This window comes from Mustela lutreola, chromosome 4, assembly GCF_030435805.1.
Source record: "Mustela lutreola isolate mMusLut2 chromosome 4, mMusLut2.pri, whole genome shotgun sequence".
Taxonomy (NCBI): Eukaryota; Metazoa; Chordata; class Mammalia; order Carnivora; family Mustelidae; genus Mustela; species Mustela lutreola.
The window spans coordinates 105453915-105477045 of record NC_081293.1 but is presented as its reverse complement, the minus strand read 5'-3'; the positions used below and the strand labels follow the sequence as shown (position 1 = coordinate 105477045).

Genomic DNA, 23131 nt, shown 5'->3' with positions numbered 1-23131 from the left:
GGGCTTCCTGGTCAGTGGGGAGTATCTTCTCCCTCTCCCTCCGCCCATGCCCCCTGCCCCCTGCTTGTGCTCCCATGCTCCCCCCCTCTCTCAAATAAATAAATAAAATCTTAGAAAAAAAAAAAAAAAAAGAAGGAGGACATGCATTTAGTCAAACAGGAGTTGACATTCTTGATCTGTGGAGGCATATATTACTCAGTCTCCGTCTTTCCCCCAGAAAATTCTTCCTGGTCAGGTTTTGCCCCCAAGAAAGAAAACAACAAACTTTCTAAGGAGAACCAGGAAGTTGCCAGGTTCCTGGGTTCAGATGCTCCAGGATCAACAGTTCCATCAGTATCTGAGAAATATTCACCTGAAAAAGAAAGAAATACTTAATATCTGACTCCCCCCCCCCCCAAATCACCTGATCCTTTCTTTCTGGTGGTTTTTCCTTTAGGGCATATCTTATTCATTCTTTGGGTAAAGTTTGTGTGTGTGTATGGTTGTTTTGTTTTTGTTTTGTCTCTTTCTTCTTTGTCAGTCTTTCCAAAATATTTTTATGCCTACGCATTATTTTTTGTTTTGATTTCTAAGGGAAGAGACATAGTGAGGCCAGTATCTATGTCCATCTCTGTCCCCAACTATAGAACCTGAGAGAGGTCCCATTCTGCCTCCTGGACAGAGCACTGTCATGTCACTGCAAAATGAGAGATGTGAGCCAGTGGATTTTTAAGGATCCTCTGACTCCTGAAAGCAGTACAGGAAGTGTTCTCAACGGTATTTGTGATGTTTGTTGGGACACAGAAGCAAGAAGTATGCTCTGTAGGCAGCATAGTCTGCTCAGAGAAACGAAGCTCATTTCTACTAAAATAGAAGTGGAAAAGGTCCTCCTAGGAAATCGCTTGATTGAATGCTTACGTTTACCAAACACTGCCCTGGGTGTTGTCTCTCCTCAACTTTACAAGCCCCCAGTGAAGAAGATACAGGTACCATTTTCCATTTTCAGGGAGCTGAGATTGGGGAAATTTCAGGAACGGACCAGAAGTCCCACAGGAAGCCAGACAGGACGCTGGGATGCAAGCGTTTCCACTGTTCTAGAGTTGGGAGTCTGTGTTCTGACTTGTTCTTTACCCCAGGAATGATTTCCCCTGGGTAATTGCATATAAAAGCCACTCCTGCACTTGGGAGATGGGGACTCACAGAACTTTGTTGGATGAATTATAATCTGCTTGAGAAATTAACTTGCTTGCTTTTGATAAACTCATTATACAATTTTCTCATCTAATTTGCCCCAAACACTTCTCATAGGTAATGCTTTATTTGAAGCAAAAGCAAGTAGTAAGATTAAATAATTGCTAAGAAGTTTCTTTCATTTTTCTAAGCGAGATTACATTGCACTTCCTAAATTATTCCAGGAGGAGCACTCAATCTCTCGCTGTCCACGGCCCCACATGTTGCCTGTCTTTCTACGTGAACTTGGGAGAAGTGAGAGCACTTGGTGCACACAGACCTCATGCTTCCATGGTCGGCTGCCATTTAGAAATGGACCCATAGGCTTCTTCAGCATATACACACTCACACACATTATTATTTTATCTTCACAGGAGCCCTGTGAGTTAGGCCAAAATCATGGTTTTTAGCTTTATTTATCTGTTGAGGAAACTCTCTTAAAGAGGTGACTTCCTCCATGTTTCTGTCGGAACTGTATCCCAGGTCGACTGTGTGTTGGGATGCGTTGACTTGATCTAACAACCTTACTTTTGTATCTCTTATGATCTTTCCATGACTTTGCCTTTTCAGTGGTTCATGAGGCGAATTTGTTTAAAATCAACACATGAACAATCTTCGCTTGACCGGAAGGTTTTCCCAAAGTGGTCCGTATTCACCATAGAAATCTCCAAGCAGGAGCGAATCCAGGGCCATGGGGCACCAGGGCTCATGGGAGTAAGTCAGCCTCAGCACCACCCAGACTTTAGGGGTTTTAGGCAAATCAGGCCTCCTCCTAAAATCTCTCACTGAGCGAAGGTGAGCGGAGACTGTGTGACAGCAGGGCCCTTCAAGGTGGTGGACGGGTGACTGTTCCCTCACTCCCCTCTCCTCTAGGTCTATGCCGGGGACGACAGTTTACACTCCCTTCTGCCCCTGTGTTTCTCCCACATAGGGAGCTCCCGTTGCTCTGTCTGACCCATGCATCTTGGACTCACCCTCCCTGCTGCTTTCTTCTTCCTCTCTCTCCCCATGCAGGAAACAGTGGGAGGACTGAGGCACGGGCTGTTGGGTGCTGGAGATCTGGCATTTCATTCAGTGCAGGAGCCCGTCCAGAACCCTTAGCAGGCACTTCTAAGATATAACCATCCTCAGTAAGGTGTGATTAGCCTTATTCCCTAACCCACAGAGCAGTTAAATTACGAGAAGAATAATTAGAGTTACTTGGACATGCTTTAGCTAAGTAGAGCAGAGACCCATGTGCCTCCATTGGATAAGTCCTAATTCTTCAACCAGGGGGATCATGGAGTACTCCAAAAGGAAGTGTCACAGGGAAGATAAAACATGCCCATAAAGTTTTGTTGCTCAGCGTCCCACGCCCACCCCATAATAATGATACCCGATTAGTCACCAAGACGCACATGCACACCACCTTGCTCTATACACCTCTAATCTTGAGTCAGTTGGCTCATCCGGAGGTCTCCACTGTCTGTTTTGGGGGAGGGGGAGTCCTCAGGAGGTCTTTGAGAAGGCAGGTGGCCTGGGTCTCCAGTCTCCTCCCCTCCCCCCCCCCCCGCATTAGCCCCCACTTGGCACTGAAGTCTGGTTTTATGTACTGAAGTTCTGTACAATCTGACCACCTCCCTGAAGTCCTCTAAGTCTGAAAACCATTGCTCGAGGCACAGGTAAGGAAAACCCAGTTATCAGATGGTCCATTTGCCTCCTACATTCTCCCGTTCAGTGGTTCCACATTTGTGGAATTGAGCACAACGAGACTTTTAGTCACTGTTACTTCTCACCGTTTAGAGCCCTGGAAATATCACTGACCTAATGCATATCAACGAGGCTTTCCATCAGTTCCTCTCCGGCTTTTGTTTTTTTCTTGTGAAATCCTTATAATCCCGCCCTGCCTTTAATGACACATCTCACGTTCGCTGTCCAGATAGACCCAATAATGCTCTTTCTGAAAACCTGCCACTTGTGGCAGCTGCAGCTAAGCTGAAATATTCTGCTACAGTGTCTTGTTCCCAGAGAATGCACGGCTGTCCCCCAAAACATTCCCTCCGTGCCTGCCCATGAGGTCACGTCCTCTCCCGGGGACACTTGAGCTTGTCTTGTCCGTCCCCCGGAGTGTGGGTGTTGCTCTTCCAGACAGTTATAAAAACGTGCAAGCACACTTCAATCTTCCTGGCCAGGTTTTCTAGTTTTCAGCACTATCCTCGCCAAAGTCTGGGCTCGTCTGTGTGGGGATGTCCTCTGCCTGGAAGCCGGGTCAGCAGCCCAGCCGGCAGGCGTGTGACCCCTGCCTTCCTCTTCTCTGTTGGCATCATTTAGGGCCGGCATCTCCCCTGGTCTTCTGGAGCGGCTCTGATGGGTTATTTCACATCAGCTTTGGGCCTTACCATCTGTTCCTTGCATGTGGTTTGTGTCTCCTAACCTAATTTTAAGTAATGTCTGGGTTAGGAGATACAGGTGTTTCAGTTTCAAAGGGAAAAAAGCACGTTTTCTGCCAGTTGTGGCTTCCCAGTGCTGGATTTCTGGGAGTAGGGTGGGAGTGGGGAGGGGCGGGTTCCCTGTTGCTGGAGCCTCTGATGCAGTCACAGTTGCTATGGCTGTCTGTCAGGGAAACACTTTCCTTCAGTCAATCTCACTTTGTGCAGGATAAGCCACTTGATAGTTGTGTGGATCCTGTTTTCGTGTTTCAAAGACAAGAATTCCACAGAAGGAATGGTGGCCCCAAGAGGCCTCAGATTCCGCATTCCTGCTCTTTGCAAGCTTGCTTTTCCCACCTGGTTGGATTAAAGTGGGTCACTAGCAGAATATTCTCTGGGTCTTTAAAGGGCAGTGAGCAGACCCAGAATGTAGAGCTCTGAGCAAGATAACCGGTCAGATGACCTTGAATGACAATTAGTCTGAAGGTGGAACAAAGCCCACTTACAAGGGGGTAGATTGGACCATCTTGGAGGAAAAAATGTGGGATAACGGGTGGTAAGACTTACAAGGGCAGATGCTTGGGGCTCCTGGGTGGCTCAGTGGGTAAAAACCTCTGCCTTCAACCCAGGTCATGGTCTCAGGGTCCTAGGATCAAGTCCTGCATCAGGCTCCTTGATCAGCAGGGAGACTGCTTGTCCCTCTGCCTGCTTCTCCCCCCGTCTTGTGTTCTCTTTCTGACAAATAAATAAATAAATAAATAAAATCTTAAAAATAAAATAACATAGTTGCCTTTTGACCTACTCTTGAGACTTCTGGAACACCTGACTGAGAACACGGGCAGAGGCTGGCCACTAGGATGTTTGCCACAGTATTGCTTAACAGGGAAAGAGATTGGAAACCACATAAATTCAAAAATTAAAAAAGGATTTAAATAAATCCTGGAGTAGCCATGCAACGGGGTATGACACAGACGTCATAAACAAAATTATGGGAGTTTGGTCACTTGGCATGGAAAAGTGACCATGATAATGTCCGACGACCACTGTTCATTCTGATTAAATAATCACTGTGTATTACACGTAACATACAACTAAATGCATCTGTGTGCAGGGTCCCTGCTGCCCGTGCTGTAGGCGACCACAGCCTTAGAAATTCAAGCTGCTGCTTGTTTCCTCAGGGAAGGAAAGCCCTCCAGTGAGTGACACCCCTGATGATGGGGACGAGCCCATGCCGGTCCCTGAAGACCTCTCCACCACGTCCGGCGGACAGCAGAGCTCCAAGAGTGAGAGAGGAGTGGGTGAGTCGGGCTTCCGGGTGTCCCGTTGGCGGGCTGTCACACGCTCTGTGCCCATTAACACCTCGGTCCCTTCATATCCTTCCACAGTCAGTGGTTGGGGGGTGAGATCATCGGGCCTGCTGTTTCTCCTCAACCGCCATGTGAAGGAGATGCGGGATAAAGAGCAGCCGCGTGGGGTCCCGGTGTGCCGGAGGTTAGAGAGGCATCACGGAGGAGTGACACCCCCACGTGGGGACCATGTGGCGGGGCGGAAGAGCTCCCCGCTGTGGGGGCACATCCCTAGAACATCTCCCATCCCCTCGGTGCTGCAGGAACATGTGATATTATGGATTGTAGGTAGTGAAAATGATCCATTTTATGTGCTTTGGAAAAACAAGTTTGTTTTAGAGCTTCGGTTTAGAGCAAGCCAGACCTGTCCATTTTATGTTATCCCACTCAGCCGTGTTTCTCCAATGCCAAATGCAACTCCAAGTATGAAATTCAAGGCATAGAAATGGTTAAATGTCAAAATGCCTTTGTGTGCACCCCTTTTCCATCCAGAGGTAGGTACGTACATTCCTGCAGCCTCTCCCTGGGGTTAATGTGCACAGCACAGGTCATGTCTGCAAAACCTGGTCTGCTGTCTTTATCACGGAGTCCCCAAGAAGTTCAGCGAAATGTCCAAGGTCACAGAGTCAATGTGAGACTTGATTTCTAACTCAAAGACTAGTTTTCACACGTTTAAACCATGTTCTCATGAGATAATGAGTCAGCAATTCCTTAGAATACCTATTTTCTCTTTCTTTTTTTAAAGTAAAAAAAAAAGAAGGTGACACTAAGAGCCACCTATGTGCACAAAAGAGTATCATGAAGGGTGAGCAGAGGTCACGAGGTGGGATGGATCCTGTGTGGGGCAGGTGTGAGCCCCCACAGCCAAGGAGGGCGATGCGTGTGACGTTCTTAGGGTTCATTATGAAGACCATCACAGCTCTGTCTCTATAGGACATCCTGATGTAGTAACTAAGAAATGCATTTTCTGTGTCTTCATGTCTTAGAAACCAGTGAAACTTTGGGTATAAGGGTTTTCATATATATATATATATATATATATATATATATATATATATATATACACACACACATATAAAATACACACACACACACAGACACACACAGACACTTCTGGATTTTCCACTCTGCTCTCCACACATCATTTCAGGGGTTCCCAGAGTTGGGACACACAAGAGCGTGCTTCTTTTTCATCGATGCATTTATTTTTAAGACTGTCTTGCGTTTGTTGCAAGTGTTTCTGGTATATCATATACCATGCTACTGTTACACTGCCTCTCAAGACACATTTACATAAGGTAGAAAGTCAGATTCCAGTAAAACTATTTAGGCAGTGAGGGTGCACATATATGATAAAAGCTTGCAAAGGTGGCGCATGAATGGCTAATGTCAGGCGGCCCTGCTTTGTCTCCTTCATCCGACCTTGAAACCACTAGTGACGTGGGTACTATTCTCTGCACTTTGAGTGGCAACAAGCACGGGCTCATGACCCACCTGGGACATGGGGGGGCGCTCAGAAGAAATGAGGTGAATATGTGCTCACTTAAGCTCTCAAGTGATCCTAGAGCCTAGCCATCAGCATTAGGACTCTGGGTTCATTGTGGGGGAAACCAGGGAGCACTCCCCGACATCCCCAGAGCTACCCTGCAGCCCATGAGCCCTGGTGTTGATGGGTGTCCTTTAGAGAACTGAAAGTCGCCTGATTCCTGGAGAGCAGAGGACAGCACGCAGGGCGCTTGGTGGCGGTCAGTACATGCTCCCTGTAGCTGCCTTCAGAATATTCTAGGTACACTGTCCCTTGTCAGCCGCCAGGGCCTGGAAGGTTCGGCTGGGGCGAGGTCACCAGGCCCCTGGTGGGCACTGCTGACTGCGTCCCGGGCTGGGTTTCTTGGCTGAGGCGTGAGCTCTAGGTGCCAGCGAGCCGGGGGCAGGTGTGGTATGGAGCTGGGGGCAGGGGTGTGCTTCTCTGTGACTCCCTGCGGCTTCCTGCCGGTGCTCCCTCGAGGCTGCCTGCGATGGGATAGGATTTGCTTCCGCTTCTTCTTGTAGGATGAAGGTTGTAACAAATTCCAGAATTACAAAATTTAAAACACCTGACAAACCTCTTTGCTGAGTTTGTAAAGCCGTGGCCACGCCATAGGGCGGGTGAGGAAAGCCATCTGCAGCGGGTGGCAAGACACTGTTTTGGGGAGCCAGCACTCTCTTGGAGGGGCCAGGGCCAAAGGGGCGATGGGTCTCTGCCAGGAGGTCCAGAAATGCAAAAGCACAGAAGACAGTCAAGCAGGCAAGAGGAGAAGGGTTTGAAGGAACGGGGCAGTGAGACGGAGAATCCCAGAAGCCCGTGTCCCAAGAGCCATCAAGACGTCACCTGTGCTTCCAGGAGATGAATTTTTAGAAACCATCCTTGGGGATTTTCGAGGGAAACCAGCTAGCATTCGTGTGCAGTGGTTGGTGTCAATGGAAGTGGCCCATCATAGGGAACATTAAACAAATTAGGTATGCAGAGCAATGGGAGACAGTGGGGAAAGGCAGGGGAGTCGTCCCCCAGGAGGACCGGGAGGCACATTTGAAGCTATGTGTCCTCGGCTCTGTGGGAAGAAGGCAGAAGAGCAGAGGAGCGTCAGAGGACAGACAACAGGAAACCATAAGCAGCCCCTCCCTGCCCAGAAGTAGTCAAGCACGTAGACAAGTGCCTTTGTTGAGCACAGGTCCTAGAAAAGGGATGGAGAGGGCGGGTGGCGCAGGGGAGAAGGCAACGCTGAGAAGATGCAGCTCAGACTCAAAAGGGCCACATCCCAGCCCCTCTCCCAGCCGGGTGCCTCTGGCCAGACTGTTGCTACCGAGCCCGTTTCCTCATTTTCGCAACAGCAGCGAAACTCATCTTGCAGAAGGGCTTCCAGGGTCACGTGAAAACAGAGAAACACACTTTGCTGAAGACAGAGCAGCAAAGGCAGGTGGAAAAAGGACAGTAAAAGGCAGAAAAAGAAAGCAATTTGTGCAAAATAGGGCTTTCAAAGATGCAGGAGATAAGGGGTGAGGGCACCTGTTGGGGCTTTGCTGGAGGGAAGGGAGAGAGAAAAAAGGTAATGTGCAGAGCACATTTCTTAATGTGGAAGAGCAATTTATTAATAATAATAATAAAGAAATTGATCCCAGGGATAGGCAAACCACAAGAGAGGGATCAGAATAGAGAGCTTGGGGGGTACCTGGGGTCTCAGTCATTAAGCATCTGCCTTTGGCTCAAGTCATGATCTCAGGGTCCTGGGATCGAGCCCTGCATCGGGCTCCTTGCTTAGCGGGGAGCCTGCTTCTCCCTCTTTCTCTGTCCCTGCTTGTGTCCTCTCTCACATACACTTGCTCACTCTGTCAAATAAATAAATAAAATCTTTAAAAAAAAAAATTGAATGGAGAGCTCAGGAGTGCTGGCCATTGCCAGACCCAAGCAGAAGGACAAACAGCCAGATGCCAGACGGTGGGAAATCTTTAGCAACGCAGACCCCTTGCCTGTCTGCTTTAAGAGACAAGGGATGCTTCAGAAAAGCCATGAGCCCTTAAGACCAGGTGTAGACATGTGGAACCTCAACCCTAGTCTCCAGCATACTGGTGGGAGTGGTAGAAATGAGCCACCTGTGATGGGTGGTGGTGTTTCTAGGGACAGTGGGCTATTCCCAGGTGGCCTTCACCCCACGTTGAGGGGATGCTGGAGGACCGTGTGGAAATACGGCCCCCTGGATTAAAAGAGAGAGGGAAGGAGGGATAGGGAGCAGATGCCAGAGCAACCTTGGGAGGCCTCTGGTCGATTCTGGGCCCGATTCTGGGCCCGAGCTCGGAAGTGCAGCTTGAAGCACTGAAGTTAGACTCAGAGGAGAACTTGCAGGCAGGGAGGGATTCAGTCTACTTAAGAGGATGGAAGCTTGTACTTCTGAAGTGGTCGCTGTAAAAATGAGAGAGCTCTCACCTCTCTGAAGTGGTTGTGTGTGAAACTGCTGCGCGCAGACCGTGTACTCGGTGACCTCTAAAGGCAGCCGCACACGGACGCGCCCTACCACGGCAGCCGGGCCAGGGAAGCAGAGGACGACTTAGGGTTCCTTCCGCGGGCCAGCGGCTTTGGAGGAACGACGACGCAGGGGAGCAAAACTAAAAGCTTTGTTATTTTCTTCCTTTCTTCAGTGCCCTCCCCATCTTCCTTCTGGGCTCCCTGCGGGTGCAGGTGTCCATGTCCTGACCTTGAGCAGAGACGTAATAGTGCTGTGGGACTGATGGGGACGCGGCTCCCCCAAGCACAGCCCAGCTGGCCCAGCAGGAGGCCGAGACTGGAGGTCCCCCCGGGGCTGAGCAGGGCATGCCACAGCGGATAATTGGATAATTGGGATGAGTTCGCATACTCATCCCTGGGTCTTCACTACTCTTCATTCTCCCTGGGCTTGTGCGTGGATGAGAGCAGACTCGTCTACAGGCCCCACTCGGTTCTGGAACCACCTCCTCTTTGCCGCTGCTCTCTCGTGGGACCCGCCCCCCAAGCTGGGAGGTGATCACCGTGGTCTCGCCTGTGGGGTGTTTTAGAACTTCACTCTCAGAGGTCGCGTGTCACGGCGTGGTGTTTGCAGCAAGACGCTGTCGCCTTCTCAAAGCTAAACTGGTTTCATCTCGGGGTCTCTCTCTTCAATCCTTTGTCCAGGGTGAGGTTAACCTTGGCAGAAAAGGAAAGAAAAATAAATCTAGATTTTGTTTCTCCTTTTTTTTTTTCTTTCCCTGGAATCCAGGAAAGTGATTAAGTATGTGAAAACATAAATTTTATTATTATTATTATTTTTTTTAATGTATTCCACCAAAGTAAAAATCACTTCACCGAGTTCTGCGTTCGAGGACAGATGGCTCAGAAGACTAACATAGGGTCGCTCGGCTATTCCTGCACCACATGTCACCTTCATGGTCAAGTTTAGGCAGAATCCCAAGACGGCGCAGTGAGGCGACTTGTGGCTGGAGCGCTTCTGGGCAACCCGCGGTGGTGGGGGTGGGGGAGGTGCAGAGAGCTCTTCCCGATGGAAAGAGCTTGGTCTAATTGGAGATTGGGCAGCTGGCTGTGAGGACGGATGCTAAGCCTGCTTATCTAATCAGCAGTTAGAGGAAGTTGTTTTTATCTGTGAAACGCATCTCTTCTGAACTGATAAACCCCATTTTAGCTAAGGAGACATATTATCTAGCAGCATCTGAGCGTTTGCTGCTGCCAGCCCAAGCGTGCCCGGATGGTGGGCGTCCTTGCGGGCACAAAGCCAAAAACTGTTTGCTGGACTTCAGCGGGCTAGCTGTCTTGGGTTTGGGGTTTTTGTATTTTCCTTGGAGCAAAAACTAAAAGCCAAGTATCCCTCGGATCCTGGCTCCCCTCGCTGCGTCGGTTTCCTCGCACCTCTCGGTAGCTGACATGTTGTGCAAGAGTGGAGAAATTTGTAAAATTCTGCATCACTCATCTTGTGGTTCCCCTATCTTGGAACGCCTCATGGACAGGGGACGTGTTGTCACCAGGACATTTCCAAACCAAGACAATTCCTGTTGGAAAGACTCTCATTTTCCCGCATCTCACCAAACAGGAGATGTAGCCTTAAAACAAGGATTTTCCCTGAGACTGTCAGGTTTTGGAAAGAAAGGCTGTGACATAGCAGGTGCATTGCTTCCCATCTAAAAGTTACTATTTTTTTAGCACCTCCACTCTGTTGGCCAGCCACGGCATGTGGGGGGCGTGCGCCCTGCTGCGGAGCAGTACAGTGTGTGGATTCCCCCAGGGAAAGCAAGAGACTGTGGGCTGCTTCGGGACCATCTTGCACCAGGCATTGGTGTGGTCGGGTGGGATCGGACAGCACACCATGCAGAACATTCCTTGGAGGAAACTGAAACTGCTGTGTGTGTGTGTGTGTGTGGTCTGTGTGTTTCTGCACGTGCTGTGTATATCTTGTCCATAGTGTGTGTCTGTGGCTGTGTGATGCGTGGTATATATGTGTGTGTTTGTGTATAGCATATGTGGCGTGTATGTGGTATGTGTTTAAGTGTGTTTATGTGGTATGTGAGTGTGTGGTGCATATGTGTGTGTTGTGTGTCTCTGTGTGTGTGTATAGTGTGTGTGATGTGTGCATCTGTACAGTATATGTAGTATGTGTTTATGCATGTGGTGTGTGTATTATATGTAGTGTATGTGTAATGTGTGTCAGTATGGTGTGTGTGCCTGTTGTGTGTGCAGGTAGTGTGTGTATATTGTATATAGTATACGTATGGTGTATATATGTGTACTGTGTGTGGTTTGTGTTTCTGCATGTGGTGTGTTTGTGTTGTGTATGGTGTGTGTTTGCATGTGGTGCATGTATATTATATGTAGTATGTGCGTGCTGCATATGTGTGTATTGTGTGTGGTGTGTGTGCATGTGTGTGGTGTGTGGTATGTGGTGTGTGTGTGTGTGTGTGTCCTGGGTGGCATTGGACAAGAGATCACAGTTGTTCCCTTGGAGGTGCGTCTCTGGCCCTGGGGTTCTGTCCCTGGCTTCAATTATATCTGGCTCATTGTCCCTGGCAGGAGGCTTCCCATCATTTCTGTCCCTGTGTGCAGACAGGGGTCACCCGCCCACCTGGAAGCACCGGGCAGAGGGGTTCCCCGGGAACAGTCCTCCATGGGGACTACTGCAGTGTAATCGCTGGGAGATGTCCTGCGGGACCCGGCAGATGTGTGCCTGGGACATGTGTTGGCAGCAGACTTCAGGGATAGGCCCTGATACGGTGACCACATGGAAAGACGGCATCCGTTAGAAATGAGGCACAGAGGAGAGCAGGACACAGTCAGTGTAGCAAAACCCTCTGAGTCTCAGGAGAGAGCAGGGGATGTGGAGGAGGCCAGCCAGACTGGACGGTGTTCTTGTGACCACCCCCCCACCCAGCATGAAGACACACCCATCAGGAGGGCGTGCATGGGGACGATGGACTCCTGCAAAGCCCAGTTCCATTCTGTCCCACGAGGGCCAGCCTGTCCTTGCCTGCTTGTGTCTGGATGCCAGTGACCATGACACCATAGAAGTTCTCAAGGTCAGACCCGGAGCAGGGCCACCATGGAGGACTTTGCAGGCTAAGCTCACGTGGGGATTCATGCAGATACCATTTCTGATGGCGTAGTGTTTGTTTCCACCTCAGCTGCTCCGACTCTTAGGAAAGTCTATTTGAGCACATTCATGCAGATAGAGCCCTTCTTGGTGGCAGGGTGACGCCCTCACGCCAAGGCCCGGGAGTGGGGGTCAGAAGCCCTGCAGTCCTGTCCAGCAGAGCTCACTGACAGGGTCGTAGCAAAGGAAGAGGTGCTCCTGGCTGAGCTGGGCAGAGGGGAGAGGAGGACCAGGGAGGACTCCCAGTGTTGACATTGGAGCAGCTGGCTGAGGGGAGCCATGTTGGACTTTAGGAACAGCGGCGGCTGGGTGAGAGGGAGGAGGGCGGGCAACGAGAGGTACAAAGCTGCTTGCTCTGGGACATGACCCTGCCAGATCTGTGTGCTCGAAGATCACAGGTGGCAGTTGGCATGGAGGCATGATTTGTGCCTGTGTGCAGGGGCTGCGGCAGGAGGAGCCAGGGCGATGGGAATGTCTGTCCTCTGTGGCCACCGTCTTTGTCCACTTACTCGCTCTGGGAACATGTGTGAGGTGGCTCAGCCTCCACTTTGGTGACGGCAGTGATTCCCCCGAATGGAATGGGAACACATGGGGAGTTGGGGCCAATTCGACATCTGTTGGCCAGCCATAGCCAAGGAGCCTTCCGGAAGGCAAGATGGGTGAGAGGTGGAGAGAGAGCTAGTTCTAGCTCTAGGATCTGCGGGAGGGACAGCGGAACACCAAGGGTCTTGGGAGATAAATGTGTGTAATGGTTTAGGAGAGAAGGCAAGAAGGTGGCAGAGAATAAGTTCTTTGATTCAGGTAGAATTTCCGGAAAGAAATATGGCGGAGAAGCCGCTATAAGGAGAGAAGATAACCGAGAGTGGGAGTGATAAAGCTGTGCTGGAGAAGGGGGCCTTTGGGAGATGAGTGGTGGGCCCCCAGAATCAGCTCAGCAGGGTCAGAGGCCCACATGAAAATGTCGGGGAGCACCAGGGAGTGGGTGGAGGGTAGGAGGCAGCCCCGCCCGTGGGTTGACTTGTAAGAGGAAAGTATGAAAGTGTATTTGAAGGCCAACAGGAAGGAGCAGGTGGAGAGGAAGGATTACATGATAACAGCCCAAGTGGAGGCCTGGGGAGGCAGACAGGGGCCATCCAGGAGCTGGGCTCAGGCTCCTCCTTAGCCTTGTCCAGATCTGTGGCATGTCCCCAGACATCCTCATGGCCTCTCTCCCACTGCCCTCTGGGCCATACGTGAGCCCACCCTCCATGTTCGCAGCAGGGTCTGCCACCACTCAGGGAGAAAGCGCTCCTCTGGGATTTGCTCAGTCAGCAGCCCCAGCGCCTAGGCCTTCTGTGCACTGAGTAGGCGTGCAGGGCATGTACGGAATGAGAGCCCAGAATGGGGGTGGTGTTGCTCTCTCAAGTCAGACCCCAGAGAGAGGAAGTGAAGGGGAAGGAATCGAAGGCTGGGTCTGAAATTAAGGTTCACCATGTGGATTATCTGAGGTCACTGTTTCTCTGTGGGCGTAGTTGGTATTTGGGGCAGAGAAGCCTTCCTTGGTTGACTCTGTCCCTCCCACTGGAGGATGTTAGCCGTGGGTGTCACACCTCGCCCCAAACGTCCCCACCTGTTACCCAGGCGAGCGCCTGGATTCACGCCTTGCCGTTGAGCCCAAGCACCTCATCCCCACACGGTCAGCTTTGGGCCCATTCACAGTCATGGTGTCCTGGAACCTGACCATGGATTTCTTTTAAAAAAAGGAGTACGTGCAGAAAAACTGGGATGCAGAAAGTTGAGAAACACTGATCCTGACCCTTCCCTCCATGTTCGTGACTCCAAAGCTGCACATTCACTTTGAAAAGTTGTTTACTTGTACACGTAGACACCAGTATTTTGTATTTTTACTGACAACTTAAACGCCAGGCTCACATCGTACCTCACGGATTTAGTAAAGGAAATAAAGATGGGTTCTTCTCTACCAGAATAAATAGTTAAACAGCATTTTTGGTGCTAGGTCGCCGGTCCCGATTTCCCGTTCTGCTCTGTTCCGGCTCTGCTGAAAGCATACTTAGCTCTGACTATAAAACAGCCAACCGACATTTCGTTAACTTTCCTTCTACATGGGGTTTCAGAAAAGAAATGGAAAAAAAAAAAAAAAAAGGCTTTGAGCTGTGGTTGCCAGTTGCCACCTGTCCTATCTGGTTAGGACATTTTCTGATTTGGGAAGTGTAAATATAACCCAGAAAAAAAAAAAAAAAAACAAGCTTCCCCTCCTTTTATGCAAAAGTAGCAAGCTTTAGGCGCAGAGCAGAGCCCAAATCATTGCCCTGCAAAGTTTCCACGACCTCGATCAGTGAGATGAAAAGGCTCTCGCCTTGAGGCCGGCGGGCCCAGGAAGCCAGCTCACTGCCTGCTTCCACGGCTCGGCGGTGGTTGGGGCCGGGCCACAGGACCTGCCAGATAAGCCTGGGGTTCTTCACAGTCCAAGCGGGAACTACGTTAGCACATTACCGCAGATCTGCTCACACCCTTTGCTTGTTAGGATTTGGGCGTGCGGGGTGGGGGCCAGTGCCAGATACCTGTAGAGAACTCAGAAAGCACATTTCCATCTATGGCTGGAGCCAGCGGGAATATGCCAATGGGTCCAGACTTCGAAAAGCTCCCAGGCTCGCTGGGGACCAGCTGGGGGGAACTTGAAGTCCTCCGGGCTGGAAGGACTGACGGCACAAAAATTGGCAAATGCTACAAATTAGAGCTTTTTTTTTCCTTTTTTTTTTTTTTTCAGAGCTGGGTTACCTGCACTCCATGTCTACCATACTATTTTCCCGATGTTCACGGGGGCAGGGAACACTTGGGTGGATGGCTGTGTGGACAGGAGTGGGGGTTTGTGGAGCAGGGTAAGGAGGAGGGGGCCATGAGGGGAAACGCAGGGCATCCAACCAGAGGCTTGATTCCAGATGACTCTGCCCTTGGAGTCCCAAGCTGGAAATGTCACGCTATCTGGACTGGCTGTCTTAATAGCCAGAATGCTTCTCTGGCTTTCTTGGTGGAGGTGTCACGCTGGTTTTGTCACTGGGGGGTGCATGACTAGAAAAGCACTCTGGGTTGGGACGCCCAGGTGGCTCAGTGGGTTAAAGCCTCTGCCTTCGGCTCAGGTCATGATCCCAGGGTCCTGGGCTCTCTGCTCAGCGGGGAGTCTGCTTCCTCTCCTCTCTGCTTGCCTCTCTGCCTACTTGTGATCTCTCTCTCCCTGTCAAATAAATAAAGTCTTTAAAAAAAATAAAGAAAGAAAGAAAAGCACGCTGGGTCTTCCTTTCTGGCTCAGCTGGTATTTGGGCTTGAAGAACCTGGGCACACGAAGCGACCCCCGTGTGTGTTACGTGAAAGAATCAGAGACGATGCTCTCTCTGGGAATGAATCATGACGATGACCTTCCCAGGATCCTCCGAAGTGTGGGAATGGACGTGGTCTTCTGGGAAGTTTCAGTGACCGAGTGTTGTCTCAGATTAAAGACAACTGTGGGGTGTGTGTACCAATCTAGGGGGTGACCCTGCCGCCTGTCCCTGCAGGCCCGGTGGCCTCCGTGGGCCTGTTTCTCAGCAAAGGCAGCTGGGGACACTATCAGAAGCCACCCCAACAGGCCACAGGGGTCCTTTCCAATGTTCCTGCCTCAAAGTCTCTGACACTTGCTTTGACCCATTAACCACGGCGGCATCATGTGCCCTACTTTGGGGAGCGAGGGAGCTATAGGGACCTTTGAGCCACACGTCTTGGGTGTGTCTCTGCAAGGCTGCCTTCCAGGACAGTACTTCCCCCACAAGGGATGTGGCTGCAGGCTGTCGATTTCCACTGAAATCACCCGGGCAGGATTCCAGTGAAGCCCTGAACATCCGGTATCTTTCCCCACCGGGCGGGGGTGATGGATGGAAGGCCTCCAGCCGGCTCCTCGTGGCCCTTCGGAGCATGTGGCTGAAGCGGCCTCTCCGTCTCGCAGAACGTGGGACTGTCACAGCAGAGGTGAAACCGGGCTGAAACAGGAGAAGGTGAAGAGCTTTTAGGACAGCCCCGCCGGCAGCTGGACGATGATTTTTAGTATACTTCTTGGGACCTGGCAGAATCTTCCTGCTGTCACAGCATCCTCGCTCTCAGTGGAAGGCGGTGGTAGCAAGGTGGAGAGGACCCCACTCCAGGGCCCCCAGATCTCTCGACGGCCTCCTGTTCCTGCCATCAGGGCAAGAGAGACCATGAACAACCGGTTACCTGGGGCGGCCACCAACCCGCTCATCCTGCTCTGACATAGTTTAACCTGTCTTCGGTGCAATTCGCATTCGGAAGAGAAGGCTGTGGTTTTGAGTGAAGTGGTTTTATTCGTGAGAAGAGAACAGGGTTATTTTGTCATTATACACACTGCATTTACTCCCAGTTTCAGAGCTGTGCTATTATTACTAATAGGCGGAACTTTGTTGTTGACTCTGGAGCTATGGGTGTTAAAAATTCTGTAGATGGTTTGTATGTGTCCATTTGCTATTCTTTGTTGTTGTTGTTGTTGTTGTTGTTTTAAAGATTTATTTATTTATTTGACATAGCGAGATCACAGTAGGCAGAGAGGCAGGCAGAGAGAGAGAGAGAGGGAAGCAGGCTCCCTGCAGAGCAGAGAGCCTGATGCGGGGACTTGATCCCAGGATCCTGAGATCATGACCCGAGCCGAAGGCAGCGGCTCAACCCACTGAGCCACCCAGGCACCCCTTGTTTTTTTTTTTTTTTTAATAAGTGTTTTAAGTAGGCTTCACGCCCAGCGTGGGGCTCGAACTCACAACCCCGAGAGCCCTACCTACTGAACCAGCCAGGCGCCCCTCAGTCGCTGTTCTTTTATTATTGATGGAGTGTGTCCTAGAAGCTTATCCTTGAGGTCAGGCTGCCCTGGGCACGCACACCGCACCCTCGGGCGTTCTGTAGATGTGTGTGGGGCTTTCCAGAAGGGTCCTGGACAGGCAGGCAGTGGGGGCTCTGTGCTTCACGACACATGGGGCGGGTCTTCCGTCCTTGTCTGGGGACAGAGAATTCAGAGATGAGTAATCACGGGCATCCCTGGACCCTATCCGTGAAATACAGGAAATGAAGAGCACCAGGGGGGCTCAGTCAGGTTAGCGTCTGCCTTCAGCTCAGCCCATGATCCTAGGGTCCTGGGATCCAGTCCTGGATCGGGCCCCCTGCTAAGCGGGAAGCCTGCTGCTCCCTCTCCTTCTGTTCCTCTCCCTGCTGGTGTGCGCGTTTTCTCTCTCTCTGACAAGTAAATACATAAAATATTAAAAAAAAAAAAAAAAAGATAAAAAGAAAGAAACGCAGGAATCCGCCTGAGACCCACAACCGTAATTCCCAGGTCTCTAGTAGACACATTCAAAAAGAGAAATGGCACAGGGGAGATTAATTTTAAGAGACTTTATTTAAGAGGGAATGCCCTAAGTACTATTTTTTGAACATGCACTCAATTTAAGCAAGCATTAGTGAGTGCTGCTTAACTCTTTACACGTAGTCCTCAAAGCCAGAACAGGTTACGTGCATGGCGCGTCTCAGTTCTGTGCGTGGCTTCACGTGTTCAGAACAGTCTTCAGCCGAGGGCCGCACGCTACATGGGGCGGACACGGAGTGCTGGAGAGGAAATGTTCCTCCTCAGTTTTCCCTTTTCTGCTTCCCCTTTCAGTTCGACCCTTACTGAAATTTAGCCAAAAGCTGGTCACTTACCACCTCTCCAAAGCAGTGTTTAAATCAGTTTTCTCTTCAAAACCTTTTCTCGGTTGTGCTCACCAACAAAGGTGAAAATTGGTTTGTTTGTTTTATTGGTTCTTCTATTTTTAGCCACATTTGATTTAGGGAAAACATCTAGGTCCAGTCCAGTTTTTACACCAGTTGGATTTATCTTACGTAGCTCTGTTTTAACTGTACGTCTTGTAGGCGTTAGGTGAAGTGCCCAAGAACGAGAAGGCAGTTACTCACAGTAAAAACTATTAATAAGGCAAAATGTAAAGCAGTTTTCCAAAGCAGAGTAACTGAGTTCGGTGCAGAAATACAGTACTTTTAGTTTTGGTTTTCAGCCACTCATTCTCTTCCCATGCACACTTTATGGTCATTTTGGGGGGTTGGTAAATCCTCTTTTTTTTTTTGAAATGAGGCAGTTTATAGACGTGAAGCCCATTTCACGAGCGTGCCACCAAGGACAGGTGCTAAGTGAAGCAAGCTTCGAAGACGGATAGCATCACATCTGTGAAATGGTTTGCAAAAATTGTGTCAAATGAAGCTTCTTGGTAACTTTGTAAAGCACTCTGCCACAACCGAGGAAGCACTGTAGCAGAGATGGTCAAGGAGAGGGTTTTTGTTATTTTTTTTTTAAACTAAGGAAAAAAGAAAGCAGCAGCTTGCTTGCCTAGGGCAGTCCAAGAGCACAAGCCTGGCATCCCATCTGGGTCCCTGTGTCCCGGGAGCCCGGGCATAGGGTGCTCTGGCTCTCAACCCCACCCAGCTGCGGGCAGCCCAGACCCCAGGCTTCCTGTGCGAGGGCGCCGTCCGCTAACTGCTGCCCTTCCTGCGTTTCAGGAGACAGCATGTACTCGTGTGGCTTCTGTGTTTCCTGAACACACCTCAATTCACAGACTCAGGTTTAGCTGCGTGGCTCTGATTGTGACATTCCATCTTTGGAGCACTTATCTTTCTCCTCTGCCTCCCTCTCCTTTCTTTTAACCCTGTTCTGGATACAGGTTCCTCAAAATTCTAGTACTTAGGTCCAGGGACCAGTGACGGAACCCTTTTGCCCAGGATTAAACCATCGCAAGAGGCTGGAGGCAAGACCACGCCCACACCCTCGGGTCCCGCGCATCTGTGTGGCAGGTCACCTAGAGTCTGAGCCCCACGAGGCTCAAGGTCACCAGCTCTCACTTTCTGCTGCTTGTTCCATGAGTTAGACAGGGACGACCTGGCTTGAGTTATGGACCGCGAGATCTGCTGCTTTGTCTAAAAGGGCTGAACCAGAAAAAGACCACGGTGCTGGGCGGGTTGCGGTCTGTAGGCTTGAAGGGCCCACCTCCCATAGTGGAGCGGACGTGTGGTGTGACGCTGGGCCTCCGTGTGGAGACGGGGATCGTCCCCAGCATCCACACTGCTCCCACACCCAGGCCCCTGCTACAGCTCCGGCAGACAGAGCCCCGGGCCCACACTGTTGGATATTTGAGGCTGGGTTTCCTTTTTCTTTCAGAAATCCTCAAAAGTCTGTTTGGAATGTAGAATTTTGACTACATTGTTGAATTAACCTGGGCCATCCTGTGGTTTTGTTCAACACAAGGTTGATCTGTAAACTCGTGAAAATTGTTTTTTGGGGCTGCTGTAAATGCTCGCCCTGAAAGAATGCCTCTAGCAGATGAGTCGCGCTGGTTGTAGAAGGTTCTGAAGCCAGAGGTCTGGGTTAAGTCTTCGCTCTCAGCCTCGCTGCAAGTGTGATGTGAGGCCGACCACGGCCTTCCTGTACAGAACACACTGGATAGATCGCACCTTCCTCTGAAATGCACAGTGAATAAAGTGCTACCTGAAAAGTCTGTTAACCTGCCTGACTGGGTTAGAAAGGATGGAAATTTGCCCTGTGTCTACTGTATGCATCTCTTGGAGACAGATAGCTGGACAGGCCACACCCTTTGCCAACCTCTGTGTTCCCATCTCCGCCCTTTCCTTGATGGAGTCATGGGGCCACATGCAGAAGCTCCCTCTCTTTGCACATGACCAACCTGTAAGGACCCATCGTCCCGTTCTCCTTTACATTGTTTGCCCTCAGGAGACGTACTTCATAACTGCCCAACTGTTTACCAGGTATCTGTGAGCACACCTAGAATTCTCCCACTGTGTTGACCCAAGAAGTGCAAAAAATGTAGAGACACCCATGGTGCCTAGCCTAATGTTTCGGTGTGAGCTGCCCCCTGGGGCAGGGGTGGGGGTGGGGGGTCGGGGGCACCCAGGATGCACCTGTGCCCTGTGACCCCTTGGACTGCAGGGCCCTCCCAGGCCAGTCACATTTCTCCTTCTTTCGTTTCTCCATCACGGAACACACCGTGAGGAAAGCAGAAACAGAAGGAACATCCCACCTTACAGAAACAGTCAGTTCAGCATACGGTGAAAAGCCTCTTTACCATGTCTTTTCATGAGACTGGCTGGAGAAATCGAAAATCATCTCAGGAGGGAGCTGAGGTCAGAACCAACTTTTGAGCCCAACAAGTGAACACAGTTAATGCAGAAGGGAGAGGAGCAGGGCTTCACAGCTGAGAGAAACAGAAGATGTGTCATCTAAATATTTAAGTCACATAGAGATGGGAAAAGATAAGGGAAATGAGTATTTTCAGTTTTGCTGTGTGATGAGAATTTCCTTTGCAGTCTACAGACTGCAAGGGTCACCCCCTCTGGCCTTCTCCCGACCCTTAAGGGGACACATCATCCAAATTAGCAGCATCTCGGGATATTAGAAGTTATTACTCTGGCCTATATTGAATTATCATCATATCAAAATGTTTGTAGCTATGTACTATGAATGTAATTCATCTTACGCAGCCTTGGCAACTGAAAAGAAATCTGGACGGTGATTGACATGGTCATCAACACCATAGTGTCATCCAAGTGTGATCCCTGAATGCATTCACAACTGCCAGGCTTGATGCCATGGGGTGCCAGGCCATAGGAGCACTGGCTCCCTCCAGGAGTGAAACACACCGTCTATCCCTACAGGGAGCCCTAGGCACTGAACACTCCGGTAGGACTGAAGCTAGGACGAGCACAGGTGTGGGTCGAGTGGTATCAGCATCCCAGAAATGCAGGGGAGCAAGCTGGAGGTGGGGTGGGGTGACTTTGAGTATCAGTTCAGGAGACAGATGCTTCCTAAGTCCCCACTGTGTCCCAGGCACCCTGCGAGGCACAGGGGCAACTGGACAGAGAAGACTCCGGGGGGCTCAGAAAGCTTACATTCTGTTCCAAAAAGGACGCAGTTGAGCAGAGAGAAAAACAGTGAAGAAGGAGGAGGAGGAGGAGGAAGATAGAGAAGTACAAACAGAATGAACTGCCTTCATGTCTGGCAGACCGTTCTGCCTGGTTTTGAATATCTGTGAGTTTAAATGAAAATATTCAGCATGGTGGCCCCAAGTCCTTGGCCACTCTAAGCAAATGCACTCGCTGCTGTATCAGCAACCCCCCCTGGCCGAGAGAGGGCTCAGGGTTTTTGTCTGCATGTGAATGAAACCAGGAAAATGGAGGGGCGCCTGGGTGGCTCCTTCCGTTCAGCATCTGACTGTAGATCTCAGCTTGGCTGAGTTAGAGGTCAAGCCCCACGTGGGGCTACACGCTGAGTGTAGAGCCCTCTTAAAACAACAACAACAACAACACAACAAGGAAGGCCTAGGAAAGCTGACACTAAGCCTTCCTCTGCGCACCCATGCGCTGAGCCAGCGGCACGTCCTGCGGCTGTGCAGTGAGTCTCCCTCCCACAGAGCCTCCTCCGGGAAGAGCACTGAGCTAACAGGGCCCCGCGCACAGGTCCTTCAGCACTGTAGATGGATTAGGGCCTGCTATTGGGACGTCCTCTGGGACAGCTGGGTCTAGGCTAGGCAGGCAGTGATGACCCGCAGTCTTGAACCAGATCTGCTTGTACTGAGGGCCGCGCGGGCAGCCAGCTGCGCTGTGAGTACTTTCCCTGAGCTGTGAGAATGCTTCAGGCCGCCAGGACAGCCTCGCTAAGCCGTCTGCACATCCCCTTCCGCCGGCTGACATTTCCTGTGGCGCTCAGAGGGTGATGAAATCAACGTGAGTCTCCACCGCCTTGCTTCCTCTCACTGTCCCCACCCACCCCTGGCCATTGGCGGCGTGCCCGAGTCCCTACCCGACGCAGCGTCTGGAGGGCCCCGGGGGCCCTGGCAGGGAGCACAAATGAAAGAGAAAACCCAGTCCGTGCGCCTGGCAAGCGCTCCTTTGTCCAGATCCACGCTCGCCCCTGGGGTGTGATGGAAGCCAGCAAGCCAGGGCTGGGGTGTAACTGGGGGATCTGCCGCTGTTCGCCTCGAGAAACGTGGGTGTTAAACCCATTTTCCATGTTTGTGAGCTTGATTCTTCTTTTTCTGGAGGGCAGAGCCTTGCCCAGGATGCCAGCCCCCAGTGCACCTTGAGCACACATAGGTGGTCGTGGTCGGTCCGTGACACCTTGGCCCACGGCATCTGTCCGCATGCCTCGGTTTCCCAGGAACAGCGTCTCTCACTCTGCTGTCCCAGTGCGTCGGACACTTGGGCCTCAGACGGTGCATCGGTGAGATCTTTCTGGAACGCCTGTGTGTCCCAGACAGAGACATTGAGTCATAGGTGACGGAGAGGACTTCTGCCCTTTGCGATGCTCATTTCCACAGCAACTCTGTGAGAAGCCCAGAGGAAACCATCACCTTTTTTCTTTTCTTTTTAATGTTTAGATAATCTTTTAAAAAAAAAAAAAAGATGAAGCTGGCACAGGTGGGCTGCTGATCTCTGACTCTTTTGGGACCCCGGGCCTCGCAGTCCCCGAAATACGTAAAAGGAAGCAGTTTGTGATACGTTATCAGTGATCCAGGTCAAAGGTCAAAGCTCTTTAAAACATTGACAACTAAGTTTTTGCAAGTTCCTCAAAAGGAGCAGAACTCACATCAGGCATCAAAGCAGAAAAATATGCCACAGTTCCCAACAGGGGACGCTCTTTAATCCTTTGCTTCAGGCGAGGCCAGATTGCACGTGGCTGTGTCCATCAGATTGTGAGTGGAGTTTGATTTTTATTCCTGGAAATGGAAATGTTATCTTTAAACAAATCAGTCTTTCAAGATTTTATTTATCTGTTTGTCAGAGAGAGGGAACACAAACAGGAGGAGAGGCAGGCAGTGGGAGAAGCAGACTCCCCACTGAGCAGGGAGCCTGACGTAGGGCTTGATCCCAGGACCCAGGGACCATGACCTGAGCTGAAAGCTGATGCTTAACTGACGAGGCCCCCAGGTATCCCTAAACAAACCAG

General features: G+C 50.7%; 1 protein-coding gene across 12 annotated transcripts in view; it reads left to right on the top strand.

The window, feature by feature from the left end:
• The window catches only part of IKZF1 (IKAROS family zinc finger 1), a 94202-nt gene that overhangs the window by 16114 nt on the left and 54957 nt on the right, over window positions 1-23131 (top strand). For all 12 annotated transcript variants that reach the window (XM_059170633.1, XM_059170638.1, XM_059170637.1 and 9 more), the window contains exon 3: window positions 4796-4915. In XM_059170633.1, coding sequence (XP_059026616.1) covers window positions 4796-4915 — 120 coding nt within the window. The remainder of the gene's footprint in view (window positions 1-4795; window positions 4916-23131) is intronic.